The 20,669-nt window shown below is 36.8% G+C and overlaps 3 protein-coding genes across 3 annotated transcripts; all 3 read left to right on the top strand.

Annotated features, from left to right (window-relative positions):
• Positions 1-2,773: 2,773 nt before the first annotated feature.
• Positions 2,774-3,709, top strand: LOC139719492 (trace amine-associated receptor 9-like). Its single transcript, XM_071630913.1, has one exon. It carries the CDS (start codon positions 2,774-2,776, stop codon positions 3,707-3,709), a length of 936 nt encoding a protein of 311 aa, XP_071487014.1.
• A 6,919-nt stretch (positions 3,710-10,628) lies between these two features.
• LOC139719482 (trace amine-associated receptor 9-like) lies at positions 10,629-11,564 on the top strand. Its single transcript, XM_071630902.1, has one exon. It carries the CDS (start codon positions 10,629-10,631, stop codon positions 11,562-11,564), a length of 936 nt encoding a protein of 311 aa, XP_071487003.1.
• Positions 11,565-15,051: 3,487 nt separating this feature from the next.
• Positions 15,052-15,987, top strand: LOC139719472 (growth hormone secretagogue receptor type 1-like). The gene has a single exon (XM_071630890.1). It carries the CDS (start codon positions 15,052-15,054, stop codon positions 15,985-15,987), a length of 936 nt encoding a protein of 311 aa, XP_071486991.1.
• The last annotated feature ends 4,682 nt before the right edge of the window (positions 15,988-20,669 follow it).

The raw sequence follows: 20,669 nt of genomic DNA, 5'->3' as shown, positions 1-20,669 counted from the left end.
GTACCAGAGTTTGTTTGAATAAGAATAAAGAAGCCCGTCCTTTTAAGAATCCCAGCTCATTCTCCGTTATTTTTCCAGCTTTATTTTGTCCGAATCAAAAGGCACACTCTCTTTAATAATAGAACCACCGTTCCTATTAAGATTTCTTCATGGAACTTCTGCCTTCCATCATAATGCCCATACTCCGTCCACTCAGAGGGGGTGATATCTTTCACCATTGAAAGTTCCTTGCAATAAGCTTATTTTACTCTCTTCTTTTTTCACAGCTAGCTAACTAGATTTGCTAATTGGAATGGCAATTTCGGCCTACCTTTCCACATTAAATAAATAGCTTTATATCTATATTTTATGTATCCAGCGCATATCAACCTACAGAAACAGAGCAAAAAATATATGGATCTCTGTAAGAAACGGATGATGTATATAAATACGGAAATATCTAACTAGCATAAAAACAAGAGCCTCGCGTGTTATGCCACACGAACCTTGTGATAATGTTTATATTGTTGCGAGTGCTTTGTCTGGCTTTGCTTATATACCATCATGCAGATAGATTTGGTAATCATATGTAATGTCAAATCACGGGATTGGTAAATCAGATGACCAGTGCTATGGTGCATGAGTGATTTTTTTTTTCCTACGAGATTTGTGGTGTGAGGTGTGTGTATACGTGTAATACGTATCATTATGTTGGGCGTACGATATCATTGGCTGAATTCAACCCATACTCTGCTCATGCGCATTATTGGCGCCGACTACTTAAGCCTAGGGTAAGGACACGCAGTACGACTATTTCATGTGAACGAAATGCGGATGTACATGGCCTGGTGGTCTTGCTGGTCTGTGCTCAGGAGATTTGGGTAAGGTTTGCGAGTAAATTTGTTCATGTCTGCAACAGAATGCCTTCGCTGATTACAAACGGTGTCGAGTATTTTATAATTATCTTTTTTTTTTGTCTTCTAAGAAATAATGTGTGTGTGTGTGTGTGTGTTTAGTTACTACAGATTGTAGAAGGATCGAATTGTTACTGTTCACTTAAAGTAATAGGTGTATGGAATATTTTGTTCAACAACGTTCATGCCTTTACTATACCCAAAGAAAGACAATTTTGTAATCGCGATACTTTCGAAGTACGAACCATTTAAAGCAAATCAGCTCCAAATGAACTCACTTCACAACCTTGTTGTACATGTAGTATAATTTCATCATTTTCATCACTTGTCATTAATTGATCACTATTTCACTTTCATTTCAGTGTCAGAGTGTATCTTAGGGAATGGTAGTCACAATCACATAATGAAATTTAAGACAACATAGCTAGATGTTGTCACACAAGAGACTCTTAGCGAATTCACGCCTTTGAAGATGAAATCCCCAGTGCTCAATTTATTGTCAAAACTAAAATTGTATCTTTTAGCGGTAATGACATCAAAAGTATCCTTTGAGCTGGACTGGTATTTGGACAAATCAAACTGTCTGGTAAATTGTAAATTATGCCTACACCAATAAAGCACTCAAATTGGCAGAGGTCTCAACAGGCCTTCCTCGTGTGTCCTACCTTGAATCATACATTGTATATTTGGTCTGTTGTCTCGCGTAAAGACCGTTCGTTGCCTCTTCTTGAAATCATTAATGCTCGAGAGAATTTTACGTGGACTAGGAGAGTAAAATATTTATCAATTCGTGTTCATCTGAAAAGAATTGTCTCCGTGAGCTAATTCCTTTCCATGTTCAGACGGATAGCAATGCAGACAAATAAAATGATCCAACACTTAATATAATAGGTTAAATAGAGTAACTTATTAATTTTTCCCTGTTTTCACTGAAGACTGAATGATATTGGTCGCAACCTCAATGACACATATTAAGTAGATGGAAGAAATACCTCATGACCTCAAAACTTTCCTGTACGTTGGTAACCAGATATTTACGAAATCACATATCAGTGACCAAAGTCCCTAAGAGCTAATCAGTTTTCACAACTAAGAAACAATATCTTGTGAGATATGAAACCTTTAGTCTTGTTAATGAATTGCCAATGCGTGGAAAGAGGAGCTGTTTAAGCGTTGACATAGCATAAGTATTATCATGTGATACATATCATCTAATTTCCATCCGTGATTTTTAGGTAATCACTTTCTTGAAAACAGTTGCCATTTGAAAATTCCATGCTTGTCTCGTTTTCATTTTGAAGAAACTTTATCTGCTTGTATGACTTTACCATGTTTTCGAAGTTACGGTGAACACCCAATTTAATGCACTTCTAGTAATCCCATGACATCACAACAAATGAACGAACTCATCGTTTCATTGATGATATCATATGCTTTGCAGGAAAATGAGAGCAACAACGAGGACAATGACAACTCGGACTATTGTTCTCCTTATCATATTTAAAACGGTCCATACAGTCACAGTGGAGCCGGTCACCACTACGTCCATTCAATATTTCACCGCAAACACTACGGGTGCACCTGTTGTCAATTACATTGAAGACATCGATGGCAATTTGACGACACATATGCGACCTTTGGACAATGGTTCAATTTCTACTCAGTTCGAAAAGAGTCATTTGAAAGTCGAAACTGTAACACCCAGGGATTTTAACAATTTTGAAAGCAACCGTAAATATCTGACAGAAATCCATACAGAGATTGCAGAGATAGGTACGCCGAATTTTCCGGCGCAAAATGAGGAAAAGCCTGCAGTACCCCAGCCGCTTTGGAAGTGGCAGTCAGTTACATGGACATGGGTGACTATTCTACAACTAGCAATGTCCATGCTGGGAATAGTAGGAAACCTGACCGTGATCCTGGTGGTATTCCAAAGGCGCCACAATTGTCGGTCAACTGATGCACTGATCGGTGCTCTTGCCGCTGCGGACTTCCTTACTTCAGTGTTCATTGTTCCCCTGCCGACGCCACTCAGGGTTCCTGGAACGTGGCTAGGGAATGTCTACTGCAAGGTAGTTTACACATCCATGCTCATGTGGGTTTCAGTGGATGCCTCCATCTTCATTCTGACCTTGATTCCAATAGAGAGATACATTGCGATTGCCCACCCTCTTCATTTCAAGCGTCTTGTAACACGACAGAGGGTTGGGAAAGTTGTTGCCGTGACATGGATGATCGCGTTTTTGGCAAACGTTTTCTTATTTTTTGTGGCTGGTGCTAAGGACGACGAGTGCACAGCGGCATTTCATTCAAGGGTTTCCCAGGTTACCTCAGGCATTATGCTTTTCCTCGTTCAGTTTCTCATACCCGCGTTCATCATGCTTGTAGCCCAGGCTCTCACCGCACTGGTGCTCCATCAACAGTCCCGCCGAAGGCTGGGGGAAGATTCACATTGCAACAAGTTAAAGCCGTCAGCTAAGTACCTTGTGGCTAGGAAAAGTGTTCTCAAAATTCTGTTCCTTGTTGTTGCGGTTTTTCTCATCTCGTGGACACCAACGCAGACGGGATATCTCTTGTACAATCTTCGTGTTCTGCCGGAGACCTACTTGTACAGTCCACTAAATTCAGCTCTAGTTATCCTAGCCTTCTGTAATTCTTGCGCAAATCCTGTCATTTACACGATTCGGAATCCTGAATTCCGCAAGGCGATCGGAGATTTGTTCAAATCAACGGCCAACTCAACGAGAAGAACGGCTTTGTTCAGCGATAAAGTAACAGGTGATACAGATTCGACAATCTACGATGTCCCTGTCTAAGAAGTTGTTCGACATTTTAGCCTTCATGTTGCATCGCAGTACACGGGAAGAGTTGTAAATTTACGTTGTCTGCCAACTGAAATGCAGTGTGTTATTAGGTAATTACTCCGATCAACATTCTCTAGGTGCACAATATGATAAGTATAGCATGTGATTTGGATGCATTTTGCGGGTTTAACGTCATGATCATGTAAAGAGCTGTTCACTTTTCTTTGCAAAAATTAAGTAATAATTTCGAAGCGCATCAGCAAAGCGCTACAGTGTCTTTGTTTGGTTATAGATCCAGGTAAGAAAATGACAGAAAAGAAGGATTAAAAGAAAGGTGCATATCACTTCACTGCAACATCATGTTTTGCTCGCCTTCAACTCTGACTGATAATGAAAGTGTAACAAATCACCCGAATTGTGGGCACTTTGCTTTTAAAAGCGCTGCATTTTGCATTAATACCGCGCTTATCAATATTACATATACAGAGTGAAAGAGAAAAAAAAAAGATGTGTGAAAATTTTACAGTTGTCTCGTTTGACGTATAGACATTTATTCATAGGCTTCACGATATTTCTTGCTAGAATTAGGCCTATCCTCTCAACATTTTCTGGTACCCTTTTCATTTGGATCTGCGTCACTGGAAAACAGGCAATCTCTGTTTGGAAGACTGCAAAATCTCACTTGCGCAACATGATTTTTATCATTTTTGGGGGGACAATGCCAGACAATGTGTTGTCATGGTAACAAAATTTTTAGTGAATATTATGCAAATTAATTATCAGCTCATTTGGCTAACTCCCTCAGTTTTGAATATCTGCTTCGTAATCCTACACATAGGATCATCATGATTTCTTTTTTATTTGCAAAGGATTTTTTTTTTAATGTTTCTTGCAATGTGTTGCCATTCTGACCTTTTTCATGCAAAAGATATGAAATGTATTGTCGATTGAATTATCTCCCACAGTTGTTGAGTATTTGATCTGAAATTTGGCACATGTTACCGTTGTATCTAGTGGGCTGATGTATCAATAAATGCATGTATGTACATATTTTCTATTTCTTTTATTTCATATTACTTTTTGATGTTAAATCGGGTTTTTTTCTTGAAATAGAATTATATTTGTATAAAATATAATAAGGAACTTTTTTTTTTGGGGGGGGGGGTTAATGTACAAAATATTGTATTGTGTTGCTTTTATATTTACAGCAATGACACGCAATTAGCCTTAGGGATGCTATGTGTTATTCTTGTTATGATAAAATAAACCAATACTATATCTACCTATTCCGGTTGTATTCGCATTCTCCCACATAAACAAAATGTTTTATTTTTTTCTTTATACAAATACGCATAGTTTAGATGTTTAAGACATGCCGGAGTCATCTTTATTCTTACATGTTTATCAACAAATGCTTAAATTCACCGAGGCTCACAACTCTTAAGTAAGTTTAAGTAATTGTGCTAGATTTTGTTATTATTCATTTGGATTTTTTAATCTAAATAATTGGTTCATATCATGTTTTGCGTAGAATTCACTTCGGTGTCTTTAAGTGTAAATGTTTTGTGGATTTTATTTAAAAGTCAAGAGTCAACCAAGGGTCGTTATTAAAAACAACAACTGTTCAAAACTGGAAAATATCACATCAGCCGCAGTTGAAGAAACATATAGATTGTGTAATACTTAATCCCATGCAGATAGCAAAAACGATACCCCAAACAAACATTCATGTAACACATCATCAAAACGTGCAAAAGAGTATCTGGTCGAAGACATCTAATAAAGGTATTATGCCCCAGAGAGTATCGGGGCCATTCTCAGATTAGTGTTCAATTCCATGTGAGTAAAACCGAAAAATCAACCACAAAGTAATACATTCAAAGATGTGTTTTCGGAAACTTCAAAACCGGTCAAATACGAAACAAAAAGTGGAACATTCTAAATGATGGCCATTCATTGAGTAAAAATGAATTGAAATAGAGCATCATATATGATTTTTGATCACCAATCAGATACGTTACCGCAAATTTACATGTTGTAATGGACTCCTGACTCTGAATTAAATTTATTGTTTTGATCCAATTTTTGTTCAGGAAAAGACATCTGTCCCCCTAAAGATATTGGGGTTTTTCAAGAGGTAAAGATGTTGTCATCCCTTGCTAATTGGTAGAAATTACTTCTGTGTGATAGGTTGAAATATGCTTTTTGCTGAAATGAAATATAACCTTAAGATTCACTTTGTATTTTTAGCAAATTTCGCTTACAAATAAAGTTTCGAATCCCACAAATCATGCAAAGGGAACGATCCGATCTGGAATTTCCATAGGAAACAAATATGAATTGCTTTCCTGGGGAAATAACTATTGAAAAACATCGAATCACCTTTGGTAACGTATCTGGTAAAATATAAGTAATAATTTTAGTTGTGTATGAATTAATAAATATCACCTGTTTAATTATTTATCTCATGAATTGATGTAAAAATGAATGATGTAAGCCCAAATTAACCATTTTAAACAGTGTACGTAATATTTAAACTATGAAATGTAGGGGAAAAGAGCCCTAAATGTGAAAGCTGAGTTTTTCATTAACAGAATATTCTCATCTTACGTCTGAATGTATTTATCCATCTGACTATAAATATTCATTAAGTTTTGATGGATAATGCAAACAAGGTTTAAGAAATATATTTTTGCAGGCACTTAGAAGGAAGTAGGTACAGTCTCTATGAACTCGATATGCTAAACAGTTGTTTGACCTATGGTAACGTATTTGGCTCATCCCTTTTAATGAAAATGAATAAATAATTGTTCAACTTATCAATGAATCTTGAGTAGTTCTTCATATGTTGAAAAACACTAGAATAAATATGCAACAGAACACTGAAACTTTTCTTGGAAGCGTTTCATAAACTACTTTTTACTCTTTCAAAGTTTGGTAACGTATCTGGCGTACCGTAAATGAATCTGTCGGTGAAGTTACAGAGCAATTTCTACTGAATATTCTTCATTTGAACATAACTTTAATTTTTTATGGAAGCGTCATTCTATGCAGAATTGTTTTATGAACACTTTGTTTTACATAACATTATTTGTCACCGTAGGTGCCCTGAATTATACGTAACGTATCTGCTAAATCTGAAAAGCAAAAAACTGATATGCTGAATCTTAGCTTCGTCTTGTAAAATAAACGTTCAAAGTTGTTGCATAGAATATGAAAGTGGCTGGGTTGTATAGAATAGAACTTTGGAGTTTATGAGCACACAACGATTTGTTTGTAAAAACATTTACAATTTCTTTTCAGCATTTTGATTATGTGGTAACGTATCTGTCGGAAAACTTGTCATTAAGTTGTGAGACACTGACGCAGAAAGAAAAATCATGTGGAAGTGTTGCTCTTTTTCACCTCTCTGTCCTTTTGGTGTAAGAATATAATCCTGAGGTCCAACAAAACGAAGCATGTAGTGTGTAGGGATGAATTTTGACCAGATTTGATCCCCAGAAAGCACAAGACCAATGAGCAAAATTCCGTCACGTATCTGGGGTAACGTATCTGTGGTAACGTATATGGTCGATCATATCATTACGAGAGCGATATCTACCAAATATTTCTCACTTGTACTAAACTTTAATGTTGAATCGATGCGTCATTCCAGGAGTAATGTACAATTTGTCTGACATTGCAATATCTGTCGCCGTGGGTGGCGTGAAAAGTATGTAACGTATCTGTCCAAATAAAAGTGTAGAAAACCGATATTTCAAACATTGTACCGTATTCTCAATAAAGAGCTGTTGCACAAAAAAATCTAAGTACTTGCAATGTATGAAGTATATCCTCAGGGTTTCATATACACAGGGTCATTGCATAGTCTTGTTATTTTCGCAATGCTGTAACACTAAAGAAACTGGTAACGTATCTGGCGGTGAACTTGGCGACAGGTTTCAAAAGGCTATGAAAAAAAAAGTCAATAAAAATTTTGGAACTTTTTGAGTATTGTGATTAGCACATATGATATGCTCATCGTCCATGAAAATGATATTTGGAAAGTGTGTTTGTGGACAGAGAGGAACAATAAAACATAATTCTGAAATAACCGGCGACACTGCGTTTTGGGGGTCTTAACGAAGTTTAACAGCAAAATTTTATACAAAAAGGCAGACAACCGCATTTGATCGTGTTTATTTTTAACAAATAAAGTCCTCGTGATATATTATAAACATTTAAATAGTATCTAATAGGTTTCAGGGACCCGCAAACTGTCATGGAATGTCGGCGACACCGCAATTCCGTATTTGAACGCTTTTACTGAGAATGGGCCATCGACAAGAATGACCTACCTTCGATTTACATCAATTTGATTTAATCCGATTACTGTTTTCTGGGAGGCAGATTAAATTTAGCGCCAAACAACACGTACACGGACTACACGATCATCGTGAATCAGCACGCCTTGAATGTTTAATCCTAGATCAATCGGTGTAGGAGAGAAAAGAACCAATGCGTCAAATTTGTGAAACACAAATCAAACTCAAAAGAAACAAAGCGTTGGTAATGAAAGAAAAATGTTAAAACTTTTTAGCTGCTGTTCCTTGAGATTTTTTTTTCCTGCTATTGTGAGAGGCACAACCTTTTAGATATTTTGGATATTTTCAGTTAAAAGTAAAATTGCGAGATTCCTTGAGGGAACATCTGACACGCAAACGTAACTTTAATTTCTCATTCCTCACACTCCATTACTCGGATAAGATGATTTCTTGCACTATTTAAAGTTCCAAGTAGAATTGCTTTATACCTTAATGGTTATTTTAGCGTACATCAGCACTTTTTAAAATAACTTTTTGATTTTCCTTGATAATGAATAATTTCTTTCATCCACCAAATTTCATAGAGCAAAAAAAAGGGCATGAAATAAAATGTATCACTTTAAAAAAAAATGAATGACGTTTACATGAAAACGATTAACTCACATAAAAACAAGAACATAATGTCTTATGCCTGATGAACCTATTGATATAGTCTTGTGTGTGTTTTGTCTGGTTTCGCTTATCCATATACTTATCATGCAGATAAATTTGACAAGCATATGAAATGCCAGATTACGAGATTGGTAATAGTGTCAGCTTTACAGTACTATAATGCAAGAGTAAGCTTGTTCTTGCGTGCGGCGGTATAATGTTTGTGGAGTCTGTGTATGTGTGTGTGTGTGTGTGTGTGTGCGCGCGCGCGCGCGTGTATGTGCGTGTGCTGATTTGTAATTCAAAAGGTAATACGTCTTGATATGATTGGCGTACGGTATCATTGGCTGAATTGAACACATACACTGCTCACTGCGCGCATCATTAGACGACGACTATATAAGCTTAAAGACATGAATGCAGTTCCAACACATCATTTCAACGAAATGCGGAAGTTCGTGACCTGCTGGTAGGGCTACTTATAATCTGTGGTACGGAGTCAGCTGCTTCGGGTAAGGTTTGCTCGTTGATTTGCTCAAGTCTGCAGTAGGATACCAACTCTGATAAGGAACGGTATTGATTATCTTATAATTCGCGTGTTTCAATACCTTCAGAAATACACCATACTCACTAAAATTCTTTGCAAGTAGGGAATTAACCAAGCAAATCAACTCTACACGAATTCTGCTATAACGTTCTACAACCTGGTTGTAGTATCGTTAATCAAGTTGATATCTTTAAATATCTACACTATCGTTGGAAAAGTGTTGATCATTAAATCATTTTCAATTTTAATTTCAATTTCAAAATTTCATATCAGATTTATGGTGTAGCTAAAGAAGTGGTAGTAAATTATCTTTTCCAATCACATAATAGGAATTTAGATATCGTAGCTTGATGTTGTCATAGCAAGGATTATTCTATGAAATCTATGCCTTTGTAGATGAAATCCTCGATGAAAAGACAATCTATAGCCATATTGTCAATGCATTGTATGGACATAGGCCTTATTATCAAGTGTCGTAAAAGACTTTAATTTAAAATATGAGCGGACGGAATGAGTACTTCATGACCTCAAAATCTTCCTGCTAGATGGTAACCAAAGTCTTAAAAAGGTAAAGTTACTGCAAATGAAATAAGATCGTGGGAAAGACTACACTTTGTGTCGTATTATTCAATTTTAAGACAGAGAATAAACAGATTTGCAGTGGCTCAAAGGAGGAATAGTATGTCATGGACATGGTATAATCTGATTTTACATACGTGGCTTCAAATAATATCTTTAAGAAAGAAAGTTGTCATTGTAGAATTCCATGGCTGTTTCGGAGTTTTTATGAAACTTCGCCTGTTTGTATGATTATACGAAGTTTTCAAAGTCAAAGTGAACACTGAATTATAATGCACTTTTGATAATCCTCTGTCATGCCTTGGCAACAGAATAATGAACATCGTTACAATTTTATGATGTTATATTCTGTAATACAGGAAAAGCAAGAGGAACAATGTGGTCAACAACTCGAATGATCGTTCTCCTTATCATAACTAAAGCGGTCCGTCTTACAGTCACAGCGGAGACGGTTAGGACTACGGCCGTTCAATACTCTTCCTCAACCACTACGAGGGCACAGGTTGTTAATTCTACATGTAATTCAACCATCGAGGTCATTCACAGCAATTTGACGACATTTGCCCAACGTTTAGATAATGCTTCAGTCTCTACTCAGTTTGAAAAGAACTATTTACATATCGAAACAACCCGACAGCACAATGATAACGTCCAAATGAAAGCATTCCCACAAAACGATTTTACCATTTCTAAAATGAACCGTGAAAATCACACAGAATTAATAACGGACACTGCAGATTTTAGTCCGCCAAATTTCACCAAGCAAAATGAGGAAGAATCTGCTGTTCCCAAGGTGCTTTGGAAGTGGCAGTCAGTTACATGGACATGGGTGACGACTCTGCAACTAACAATGTCCATGCTGGGAATAGTAGGAAACCTGACCGTGATCCTCGTGTTATTCAAAAGACGTTACACTTGCCGGTCGACTGATGCAATGATCGCTGCTTTAGCCGTTGCGGATTTCTTAACATCAGTGTTCATGGTCCCACTGCCTACGGAACTCAGGGTTCCTGAAACATGGCTAGGGGATGTCTACTGCAAGGTTATTTACACATCGATGCCCATGTGGATTTCAGTGGATGCCTCCATCTTCATTCTCGCATTGATTCCAATAGAGAGATACATTGCGATTGCCCACCCTCTTCATTTCAAGCGTCTTGTAACACGGCAGAGGGTTGGCAAAGCTGTTGCCATGACATGGCTGGCCGCGTTTTTAGCGAACGTTTTCCTATTCTTTGTGGCTAGTGCTAAGGACGACAAGTGCACCGAAGTATTTCAGTCACGAATTGTCCAGATTATCTCAGGGATTATGCTTTACCTCGTTCAATTTCTCATACCAGCTTTCATCATGCTTGTAGGCCAGGCTGTCACGGCATTGGTGCTCCATCGACAATCCCGCCGGAGGCTAGGAGAAAGTTCAAACTTCAATAACTCAAACCCATCAGTAAAGTACCTTGTGGCTAGGAAGAATGCTCTAAAGCTTTTGTTCCTTGTTGTTGCGGTTTTTCTTATCTCGTGGACACCGCCTCAAACGGGATATCTCCTGTACAACCTTGGTATTTTGTCAGAGTCCTATCTGTACAGCCCTCTAAGTTCCGCTCTAGTTACCCTAGCTTTCTGTAATTCTTGCGCAAATCCTGTCATTTACACGATTCGGAATCCTGAATTCCGCAAGGCGATAGGAGAATTGTTTAAATCAACCACTAGCACATCGGGGAAAATGGCTTTGTTTGGTGGAAAGGAAATAGACGATTCAGTTTCGACAATCTCCGATGTTCCTGTCTGAGAATCATTTCGACATTAAGCAGTTGTTAAATCTTCATGTTTCACCGCGAAATATAAGAAGAGTTAGATACTTACGTTAAGTATTTATGATAATCGTCAACTGAAGTAATTGCTCCAATCAACAATTTCTAAATTTACAGTAGATGTGTGATTTTTTAAATTCCCAGTAGATATATGAGTGGTTTTGTAGGTTTGCTTTTCACATGGACACATCTTGGCATGTTTTTGCGTTATGGTTATGCAAAGAGTGCAACAATGAAGTAATGAGTGTAGATTTATAGCAGATATATGAGTGGTTCATTTGGTTTGCAACAATGAGGGAATAATTTTAAAGAGCTCCAGCTGAGCGCTACAGCAACTGTCCTATTGTTTGATCATGAATGCAGATATATAAAAAGGGTTAACTTTGCACATTTATGTGTGGCACAATTGTAGCACCATTACGGATGCAACTTTGCACCTTTCTGAACAATGAGTACCTTTAATGGGGCAAAGTTTCATCCTTAACCCTTCTGTGACAAAGAGTCAAATATGCACAAATTTCACACACATGTCTATGAATAGGAAATAGACGTGGCACAGAGAGGATTGAAGGTGCTCACTGGTCTAAACGGTGCAAAGTTGCACCCGGAAAGATGTTGTACATCACACGTAAAAGTGCAAAGTTGGACTTATTTCTCTTATTATATCGAGTGTAGGAAACTGGCAGAAAAGAACACCCCAGAGATGTGAAAGTTATCACCTCACGCCACTTCACTGCAACAGTATGCATAACTTATGTGTAACCTTAACTGACAATGAATGTGTGTTGAATTACCTGAGATAGTGTAAGCACTCTGGCTTAAAAACGCCGCATTTATTCCACCCACTCCCATAAACAACACGTATTTATCTTCCTTTATATGAATACAAAGGATTTAAGGTATTTCAAGAACTACTAAAGTTTCACACACACTTGTACGTTTATCATCAAGTGCTTATATTCTCTGAGCCTCTAAATTTTCAAATAAGTATACTTATTGTGATATCTTTCTATTTCGCATTTGGCTCTTTTCATTTAATTTTTTTGGTTTACTTTATGTTTTGGAGAAATTTCATTAAAGTGCTTCTCTGAGTCTCCATGTTTTGTAGAGTTCATTTAGAAATCATGAGTCAAGCATAGATCAATGTTGAAAAACCGACAACTATTCAAAATGGGAAAATATCTCCTATTAAGCAGATGGGAAAACCTATAGAGTGAGCAAAATCTTTAACACAGACAGCAGCGAACATACCCCTAACCCCAAACTTGTATCGATATGACACGTAATTAAGACGTGTAAACGATTAGTGTCTGAATGCATATATTTTCTCCCTCACCGGTATTGGAGGGGAAAGAAGAAAAGTATCAATATTGCAAATTGTATACAATGAACTAAAAAGAAAGAAGAGTCAGTAATGTTGAAATGCTCATACTTATGTGGCCTTTCCTTCTCGTCTTAATTGCTAACACGAATGATGTCTTTTGCCTTGCTGTTTTGAAAGGCACAACTCGTTGCATGTTTTAAGTTGAATGCTAAATGTTGAAATTTCTAGAGGGAACGCCTCCACGTAAACCTAACATCAATTTCCCATTCTTCACACTCTTTCAAGATTCCAATCAGAGAGTATAGGATTTCCTTTACTATCAAAAATTCCACGGATTGAAATTACTGTACTCTTCTCAATCTTTCACAGCTACCGAACTAGATTTGCTCACTGCTATGGTGATTTGAGGGTAAATTAGCACATTGAATAAATTCCTATTTTCCTTGGTAGTCAATGCTTTACTGACCCATTGCATTCCGTAACATTGTATTCGTTAAGGTCAGAAACAGAATGTGAAATAAAGTATAGATCACTTTAAGAAATGAAAGACGTTTATGTGAAATAATGCAACTCATTTTTAAAAGCAAGAACATCTTATGTTATGCGTAGTGACGTACTGATGTTTTCTTACGAGTGTTTTGCCTGGCTGTGCTTCGATGTGATTATCACATTGCAATGCCGGATTACAGATTTGTTTATATTGAGTCAACTTTACAGTGCTATGGTGCATGAGTGATTTTGTTCCTGCGTGCGGCGCTATAGGCCTAATGTTTGTGGAGTGCGCACGCGTGTGTATGTCTGTCTGTCTGTATTGTGAAAAGGTACTACGTTTAATTATGTTTGGCGAATGAATTGGTATTATTGGCTGAACTCATTATCATCCACTACACACGGACATTATTTGACGACGACTATTTAAGCCCTAAAGAGATGCATTTCTAGTACATCACTCCAACGAAATGCGGATGTATATGTGATCTGCTGATTTTGCTAATCTTTGCTAAGGAGTCATTTGCTTCTCGGGTAAGATTTGCCACATAATTTCCGCATGCGTGCATAAGAATATTGGCCTTAATCAGAAACGGTATCGATTATTGTATAACTGTTCTATAGTCTCAATAGGGGCTTAAGAAACAGAAGCATTGCAGTTATGACGCCTTTGAGGTAAGGCACTGTATACTACTGAGTTTAATTCTGCTATAACGTCCTATAACCTGGTTGTAGTTGCATTGTCGTTAATCACGATAATAGTTTATTATAACACCTACAAGTATAGACTAAAATCGGAAGTGATCAATTACGTTATAATTTTCATGTCAGCTTCAGGTTTATATAAGAATATGGTAGTAAATTACCTTTCCAATCACAAAATTAACACAACATAGCTCAATGCTGTGATAAGAATTTGTATTTATGTCTTTAAAGAAGAAATCCTAAACAGATAATCTATAGTCGAAACCAATCTTATTCTGTATAGTGTTGACGTATTATCCAAAGTGGCCAAAAGACTTTCATTTTGATAGGTCTGGCAAAGCGTAGACTCTGACAAAAGCCATCAAGCTGTTATTAGCTCCCGTCAATCTTTAGTCATAGCCAATGTTGTGTGTTTTAGTATTGACATATCAAAATTCTTGTATGAAGCTCACAATTTTGGATATGCCAAAATGTCTGGTAGAGTGTAGCCTATTTCAAAGGCAGTAAATTTCGCACAGATCTCCAAAGACTTTCTTGGTGCCTCTTGACTTTCACTAGTCTGTCTAATTTTCTTGCGTACTGACCTACTTGCTCCTCTTGCAATCACTAATGCAGGAGAGCATTTAACAAAAAAAAATATGAGAGTTTGAAATAATTCGTGTTCTGCTGAAAAGTCATCTAATGGCACCCCATATGTTCAGGTGGATATCAATGAAGTCTAAATAAATCAATGCAGCATTGAAAATCGCAGGTGAAATTTGATGACATCTACCATTTTTGTATCTGTTTTCATTGAGGAATGTTACTTGACAGAAATCCATACAGAGACTGCAGAGATTAGAACTCCGAATTTTCCGGCGCAAAATGAGGGAAAGCCTGCAGTACCCCAGCCGCTTTGGAAGTGGCAGTCAGTCACATGGACATGGGTGACTATTCTACAACTAGCAATGTCCATGCTGGGAATATCAGGAAACCTGACCGTGATCCTGGTGGTATTCCAAAGGCGCCACAATTGCCGGTCGACTGATGCACTGATCGGTGCTCTGGCCGCTGCGGACTTCCTGACTTCAGTGTTCATTGTTCCCCTGCCGACTCCACTCAGAGTTCCTGGAACGTGGCTAGGGAATGTCTACTGCAAGGTTGTTTACACATCAATGCTCATGTGGGTTTCAGTGGATGCCTCCATCTTCATTTTGACTTTGATTCCAATAGAGAGATACATTGCGATTGCCCACCCTCTTCATTTCAAGCGTCTTGTAACACGGCAGAGAGTTATCAAAGTTGTTGCTGTTACATGGATGATCGCGTTTTTGGCAAACGTTTTCTTGTTCTTTGTGGCTGGTGCTAAAGACGACGAGTGCACAGCGACATTTCATTCACGGCTTTTCCAGGTCACCTCAGGTTGTATGCTTTTCCTCGTTCAGTTTCTAATACCAGCCTACATTATGCTTGTAGCCCAAGGTCTCATCGCACTGTTGCTCCATCGACAGTCACGCCGGAGGCTGGGAGAAGATTCACATTGCTATAAGTTAAACCCGTTAGCGAAGTACCTTGTGGCTAGGAAAAGTGTTCTCAAGATTCTTTTCCTTGTTGTTGCGGTTTTTCTCATCTCGTGGACACCAACGCAGACGGTATATCTCTTGTACAACCTTCGTGTTCTGCCGGAGACCTACTTGTACAGCCCACTAAATTCAGCTTTAGTTGTCCTAGCCTTCTGTAATTCGTGCGCAAACCCAGTCATTTACACGATTCGGAATCCTGAATTTCGCAAGGCGATAGGAGAATTGCTCAAATCAACGGCCAACTCGACGAGAAGAACGGCTTTGCTCAGCGATAAAGTAACATGTGATACAGATTCGACAATCTACAATGTCGCTGTCTAAGAAGTTTTTCGACATTTTGGCCTTCGTGTTGCATCACAGTACACGGGAAGAGTTGTAAATTTACGTTGTCTGCCGACTGAAGTGCAGTGTTATTATATAATTGCTCCGATCAAAATTCTCTAGGTGCACAATATAATATGTATAGCATGTGTGGTTTGTTTGACCGATTTTCATTTGGATACATTTTGCGGGCTTTAACGTCATAATTATGTAAGCGCTGTTAATTTTTATTTGCAACGATTGGGTAATAATTTCAAAGCTCATCAGCAAAGCGCTATACAGTGTGTCTCTTGTTTGGTTATAAATGCAGATAAGAAAATGACAGAAAAGAAGGATTCAAAGAGAGGAAAGTTGCATATCACTTCACTGCAGCATCATGTTTTGCTCGCCTGCAACTCTGACCTAAAATGAAAGTGTAATATATCACCCGAACTTTAGGTCCTTTACTATTTAAAGCGCGGCATTTTGCATTTTTTTTTATACCGCGCTTATCAGTACTGCATATGACACAGTGATTCAGAAAAAAAGTGTCGTCAATTACAATTGTCTCGTTTGAAGTATTGACATCTAATCAAAGGTTTCACAATATGTCTTGGTAGAATTATCCTCTCAGCATTTTCTGGTACCCTTTTCATTTGGATCTGCGTCACCGAAAAAATCTTTGGAAGACTGCAAAATCTTACTCGCGCAATATTATTTTTATTTGTTTTTGTCAATGCTAGACAATTTGTTGTCATGGTAACAATATCTTTTAATGGAAATTATACAAATTGATTATCAGCTCATTTGGCTAACTCCCACAGTTTTGAGTATCTGATTCGGAATCTTACACACAGGATCAACAAGATTTTTCTTGATTGGATTTTTTTCTTAATGTTTGAGCAATGTGTTGCCATAGTGACCTTTTTTATGTAAAAGGTATAAAATGTATCGTAGATTGGATTATCTCCCACAGTTGTTGAGCATTTGATATGAAATTTGGCACATGTTACCGCTGTAGTGGGCTGATGTAGGCCCATAGTATGTATAATACATGTATGTATATATATTTTTTATTTCTTTTATTTCGTATTACTTTTTGATGTTAGTTTTTTTTTTCTTAAGAATAAAATCATATTTGTAAAAAAATATAATACGGAACATATTCTGGGGGTATGAATGTGAAAAATATTGTATTGTATTGTATTGTATTGTATTGCGTGTATATTTACAGCAATGCCACGCAATTAGCTATGTATCATTCTTGTTATGATGAAATAAACCAATATCCATCTATACCGGTTTTAATTGCATTCTCCCACATAAACAAAATGTGTTTATTTGCCTCATACAAATTCGCATAGTTTAGATATTTTTTTTGTAAAAAATATAATACGGAACATATTTTGGGGGTTTGAATGTGAAAAATATTGTATTGTATTGTATTGTATTGTATTGCGTGCATATTTACAGCAATGACACGCAATTAGCTTTGTATCATTCTTGTTATGATGAAATAAACCAATATTCATCTACCCCGGTTGTAATTGCATTCTCCCACATAAACAAAATGTGTTTATTTGCCTCATACAAATTTGCATAGTTTAGATATTTAAGACATGGCGAATTGATAAGTTGGCACCTGAGAAACGAATCAAGGTCACAATACACCCCAATACGGAATGGTATACCCCAGAAATAGCTCAAGCAAAACTGCTTCGTAGACAGTTAGAAAGGAAGTCAAGGTCCACAAAACTGGAGATTCACAAGCAGATGTATCATGCACAAAGGCGATGTGTAAATGCCTTGATTAAAGATGCTAAGTTACAATATCATTCAAAAAAGGTTACGGATTGTGGGAAAGATACAAAGAAGTTGTACAAAGCTGCTAATGCTTTGCTTTATCGAAAACAGCGATCTCCTTTGCCAGAACACCTCCCTCATGGTGATCAAGTTGAGTTAGCCAATTGTTTTAATCAATTTTTCATTGATAAAATTGTGGCAATCCAACGGAGTTTCCCAACTCGTTGTGAACAGCCAAATAACATTGTATGTGAAGTCAAGTCAGAATTGAGTGAGTTTAAGTCTGTCACTGTTAATGAGATAGAAAAGCTTATTAAGAACTCACCTAACAAATCATGTGAACTTGATCCAATCCCAACAGATTTGGTTAAGAAGTGTGGCAGAGTTTTAGCACCCGTTATCACAAGAATCATAAATGCTAGCCTGAGATTAGGTGTAGTTCCACAGGTGTGTAAAAAAGCAGTTATTCATCCAACTTTGAAAAAAGCAGGCTTAGATCAGGAGTGTCTAAAAAATTACCGCCCAATTTCAAATTTAACTTATTTAAGTAAATTGCTTGAAAAGGTTGTTTTCTCACAACTGACAATGTATCTGCAAGATAATGAATTACTTGATTCTTTTCAATCTGCGTACAAGCCTGGTCATAGTGTAGAAACACTGTTAGTCAACTTATCAGATATTGTGTTCAGAGAATTAGATAGTGGTAACATCACTGCTCTTATCATGCTTGATATGAGCTCAGCTTTTGACACAGTCGATCATGCTATTCTGATTCAACGATTGAGATATTTGGGCATCAAAGGAACTGTTCTTGATTGGTTTATATCCTACTTATGTGATCGATCTCATTATGTTAGAATTGGTGATTCTACCTCTTAAACTATGACAAAGTTTGGTGTACCTCAAGGTTCTGTTGGAGGCCCGCTGCTTTTTTCTCTGTATATGCAACCAATTAGTGAAGTATTTCGCAAGCATTGTATTAGTTATCATTGTTATGCGGATGATATACAACTATATTTGTCTTTTAACCCACTGTGTCTTCATTGTCATCCGCCATTGCAAAACTCGAAACATGTTTGCAAGACCTGAAAATCTGGCTTACATCCAATGGCCTTAAACTAAATGATGATAAATCTGAGTTTCTGTTATTGGGATCAAAGCATATGTTAAGCAAAGTTGATTATCAGTCATGTCATGTCAACATCGGTAGCACTTGCATTACTCCGTCGAAAACAGCCCGTAATTTAGGTGTCATATTTGATCAGGAAATGTCATTCGAAGTCATGTAACTCATATTAAGCGGAATGTTCGATATCAGTTGCGTAATTTAAGTTTCATAAGGAAATATTTGTCTAAATCTGCAGCTGAGATACTTATTCATGCTTTGATTTCTTCTCGGTTGGATTTTTCGAATTCATTGTTGTGTAATCTTTCAAAAAAAGATGTCACAAAACTTCAACGGTTGCAAAATTCTGCTGCCCGATTGTTAACTTTTACTAATAAGTTTGATTCCATGTCACCAGTTCTCCGTTCCTTACATTGGTTACCTGTAGAAAAAAGGATTATTTTCATGATTCTGTTATTAGTACATCATTCAGTTCATTCTTTTCCCCCAATATACATAAGTAATTCTGTTCAAAAATACATTCCGGCACGAAGGCTACGTTCATCATCAGATGCATTCTTACTCCAAACACCCAGAGTAAAACATGGGTATGGTGATCGTGCTTTTTCCGTTATGGGACCAAAATTGTGGAATCAGTTACCTCTTCAGTTAAGGGAACTGTCATCTACAGAGTCATTCAAATCCAAACTTAAAACTTATCTGTTCCTTTCATACTGAGGACTGTAATTGCTGTATGTCATTAATATTGGATCAATATTGTATTTTTAATTGGTATATGTTGTATTCTTTATTTGATATATATTTGTTTTTGTTTACCATTTTCTTATTTGTTGAAATGTTTGAATATGTATATGCATGTAAATATATGATATCTTTTCATTTTGAAGCGCCATGAGCACTGAAAAGTGGACCTGTGCGCTATACAAGTAGCCACTATTATTATTATTATTATTAATTCATCTATATTCTTAGATGTTTATCAACAAAATAAAAATACTTAAATTCACTGAGGCTCTGAAGTTTTAAGTAAGTTTAAGTTAGTGTGTTATATTTTGCTAAAAAAATCATTTGGATCTTTTCATTTAAATAATTGGTTCATATCATGTTTTGCATAGACTTCGCTAAAGTGTTTCTAAGTCTAACATTTTGTGAAGTTTATTTAAAAGTCATGAATCAATCAAGGATCATTATGAAAAACAACAACTGTTCAAAACTGGAAAATATCACATAAGCCGCAGTTTAAGAAATGTATAGATCATGTAATACTTTGTCGCTGACAGCAAAAACCATACCCATACCCCAAACAAACATTCATATAACACACAATTAAAACGTGTTGATAAGTATGAGATTAAAGACATTAAATTAGGGTCTTATGCCCCAGAGAGTCTCGACATGAATGATCCACCTTCAATTCACATCAATTTAATTCAATCCCATTGTTAGTGTTTTCTGAGAGGCAGATTAGAATTAGCGCCAAACAACACGTGCACGGACTACATGACAACATGAATCAGCACATCTAGAATGTTAAATCATAGATTAATCGGTATTGGAGAGAAAAGAACCAAAGCGTCAAAAATGTGAAATATGAATTAAACTCAAAAGAAACAAAGCGTGGGTAATGGAAAAAAAAAGTGTTCAAACCTTATGTGCTGTTCCTTGAATTCTCATCTTAATTGCTTGAAAAAATGTTGTTGTTTTTTCTGCTGCTATTGTAAAAATCACAACCTTTTTGATATTTTGTATATTTTTAGTTGTTAAAATGCAGAAT

This window comes from Diadema antillarum, unplaced genomic scaffold (assembly GCF_040938485.1).
Source record: "Diadema antillarum isolate AM-2024a unplaced genomic scaffold, OU_Dant_1.0 scf00000009, whole genome shotgun sequence".
NCBI lineage: Eukaryota > Metazoa > Echinodermata > Echinoidea > Diadematoida > Diadematidae > Diadema > Diadema antillarum.
Note: the sequence above shows the minus strand (reverse complement) of the source record. Positions and strands in the feature narration are given on the sequence as shown.

Coding starts and splice junctions, on each gene's coding strand:
- LOC139719472 (XM_071630890.1), top strand. CDS start 15,052: ATGTCCATGCTGGGAATATCAGGAAACCTGACCGTGATCCTGGTGGTA.
- LOC139719482 (XM_071630902.1), top strand. CDS start 10,629: ATGTCCATGCTGGGAATAGTAGGAAACCTGACCGTGATCCTCGTGTTA.
- LOC139719492 (XM_071630913.1), top strand. CDS start 2,774: ATGTCCATGCTGGGAATAGTAGGAAACCTGACCGTGATCCTGGTGGTA.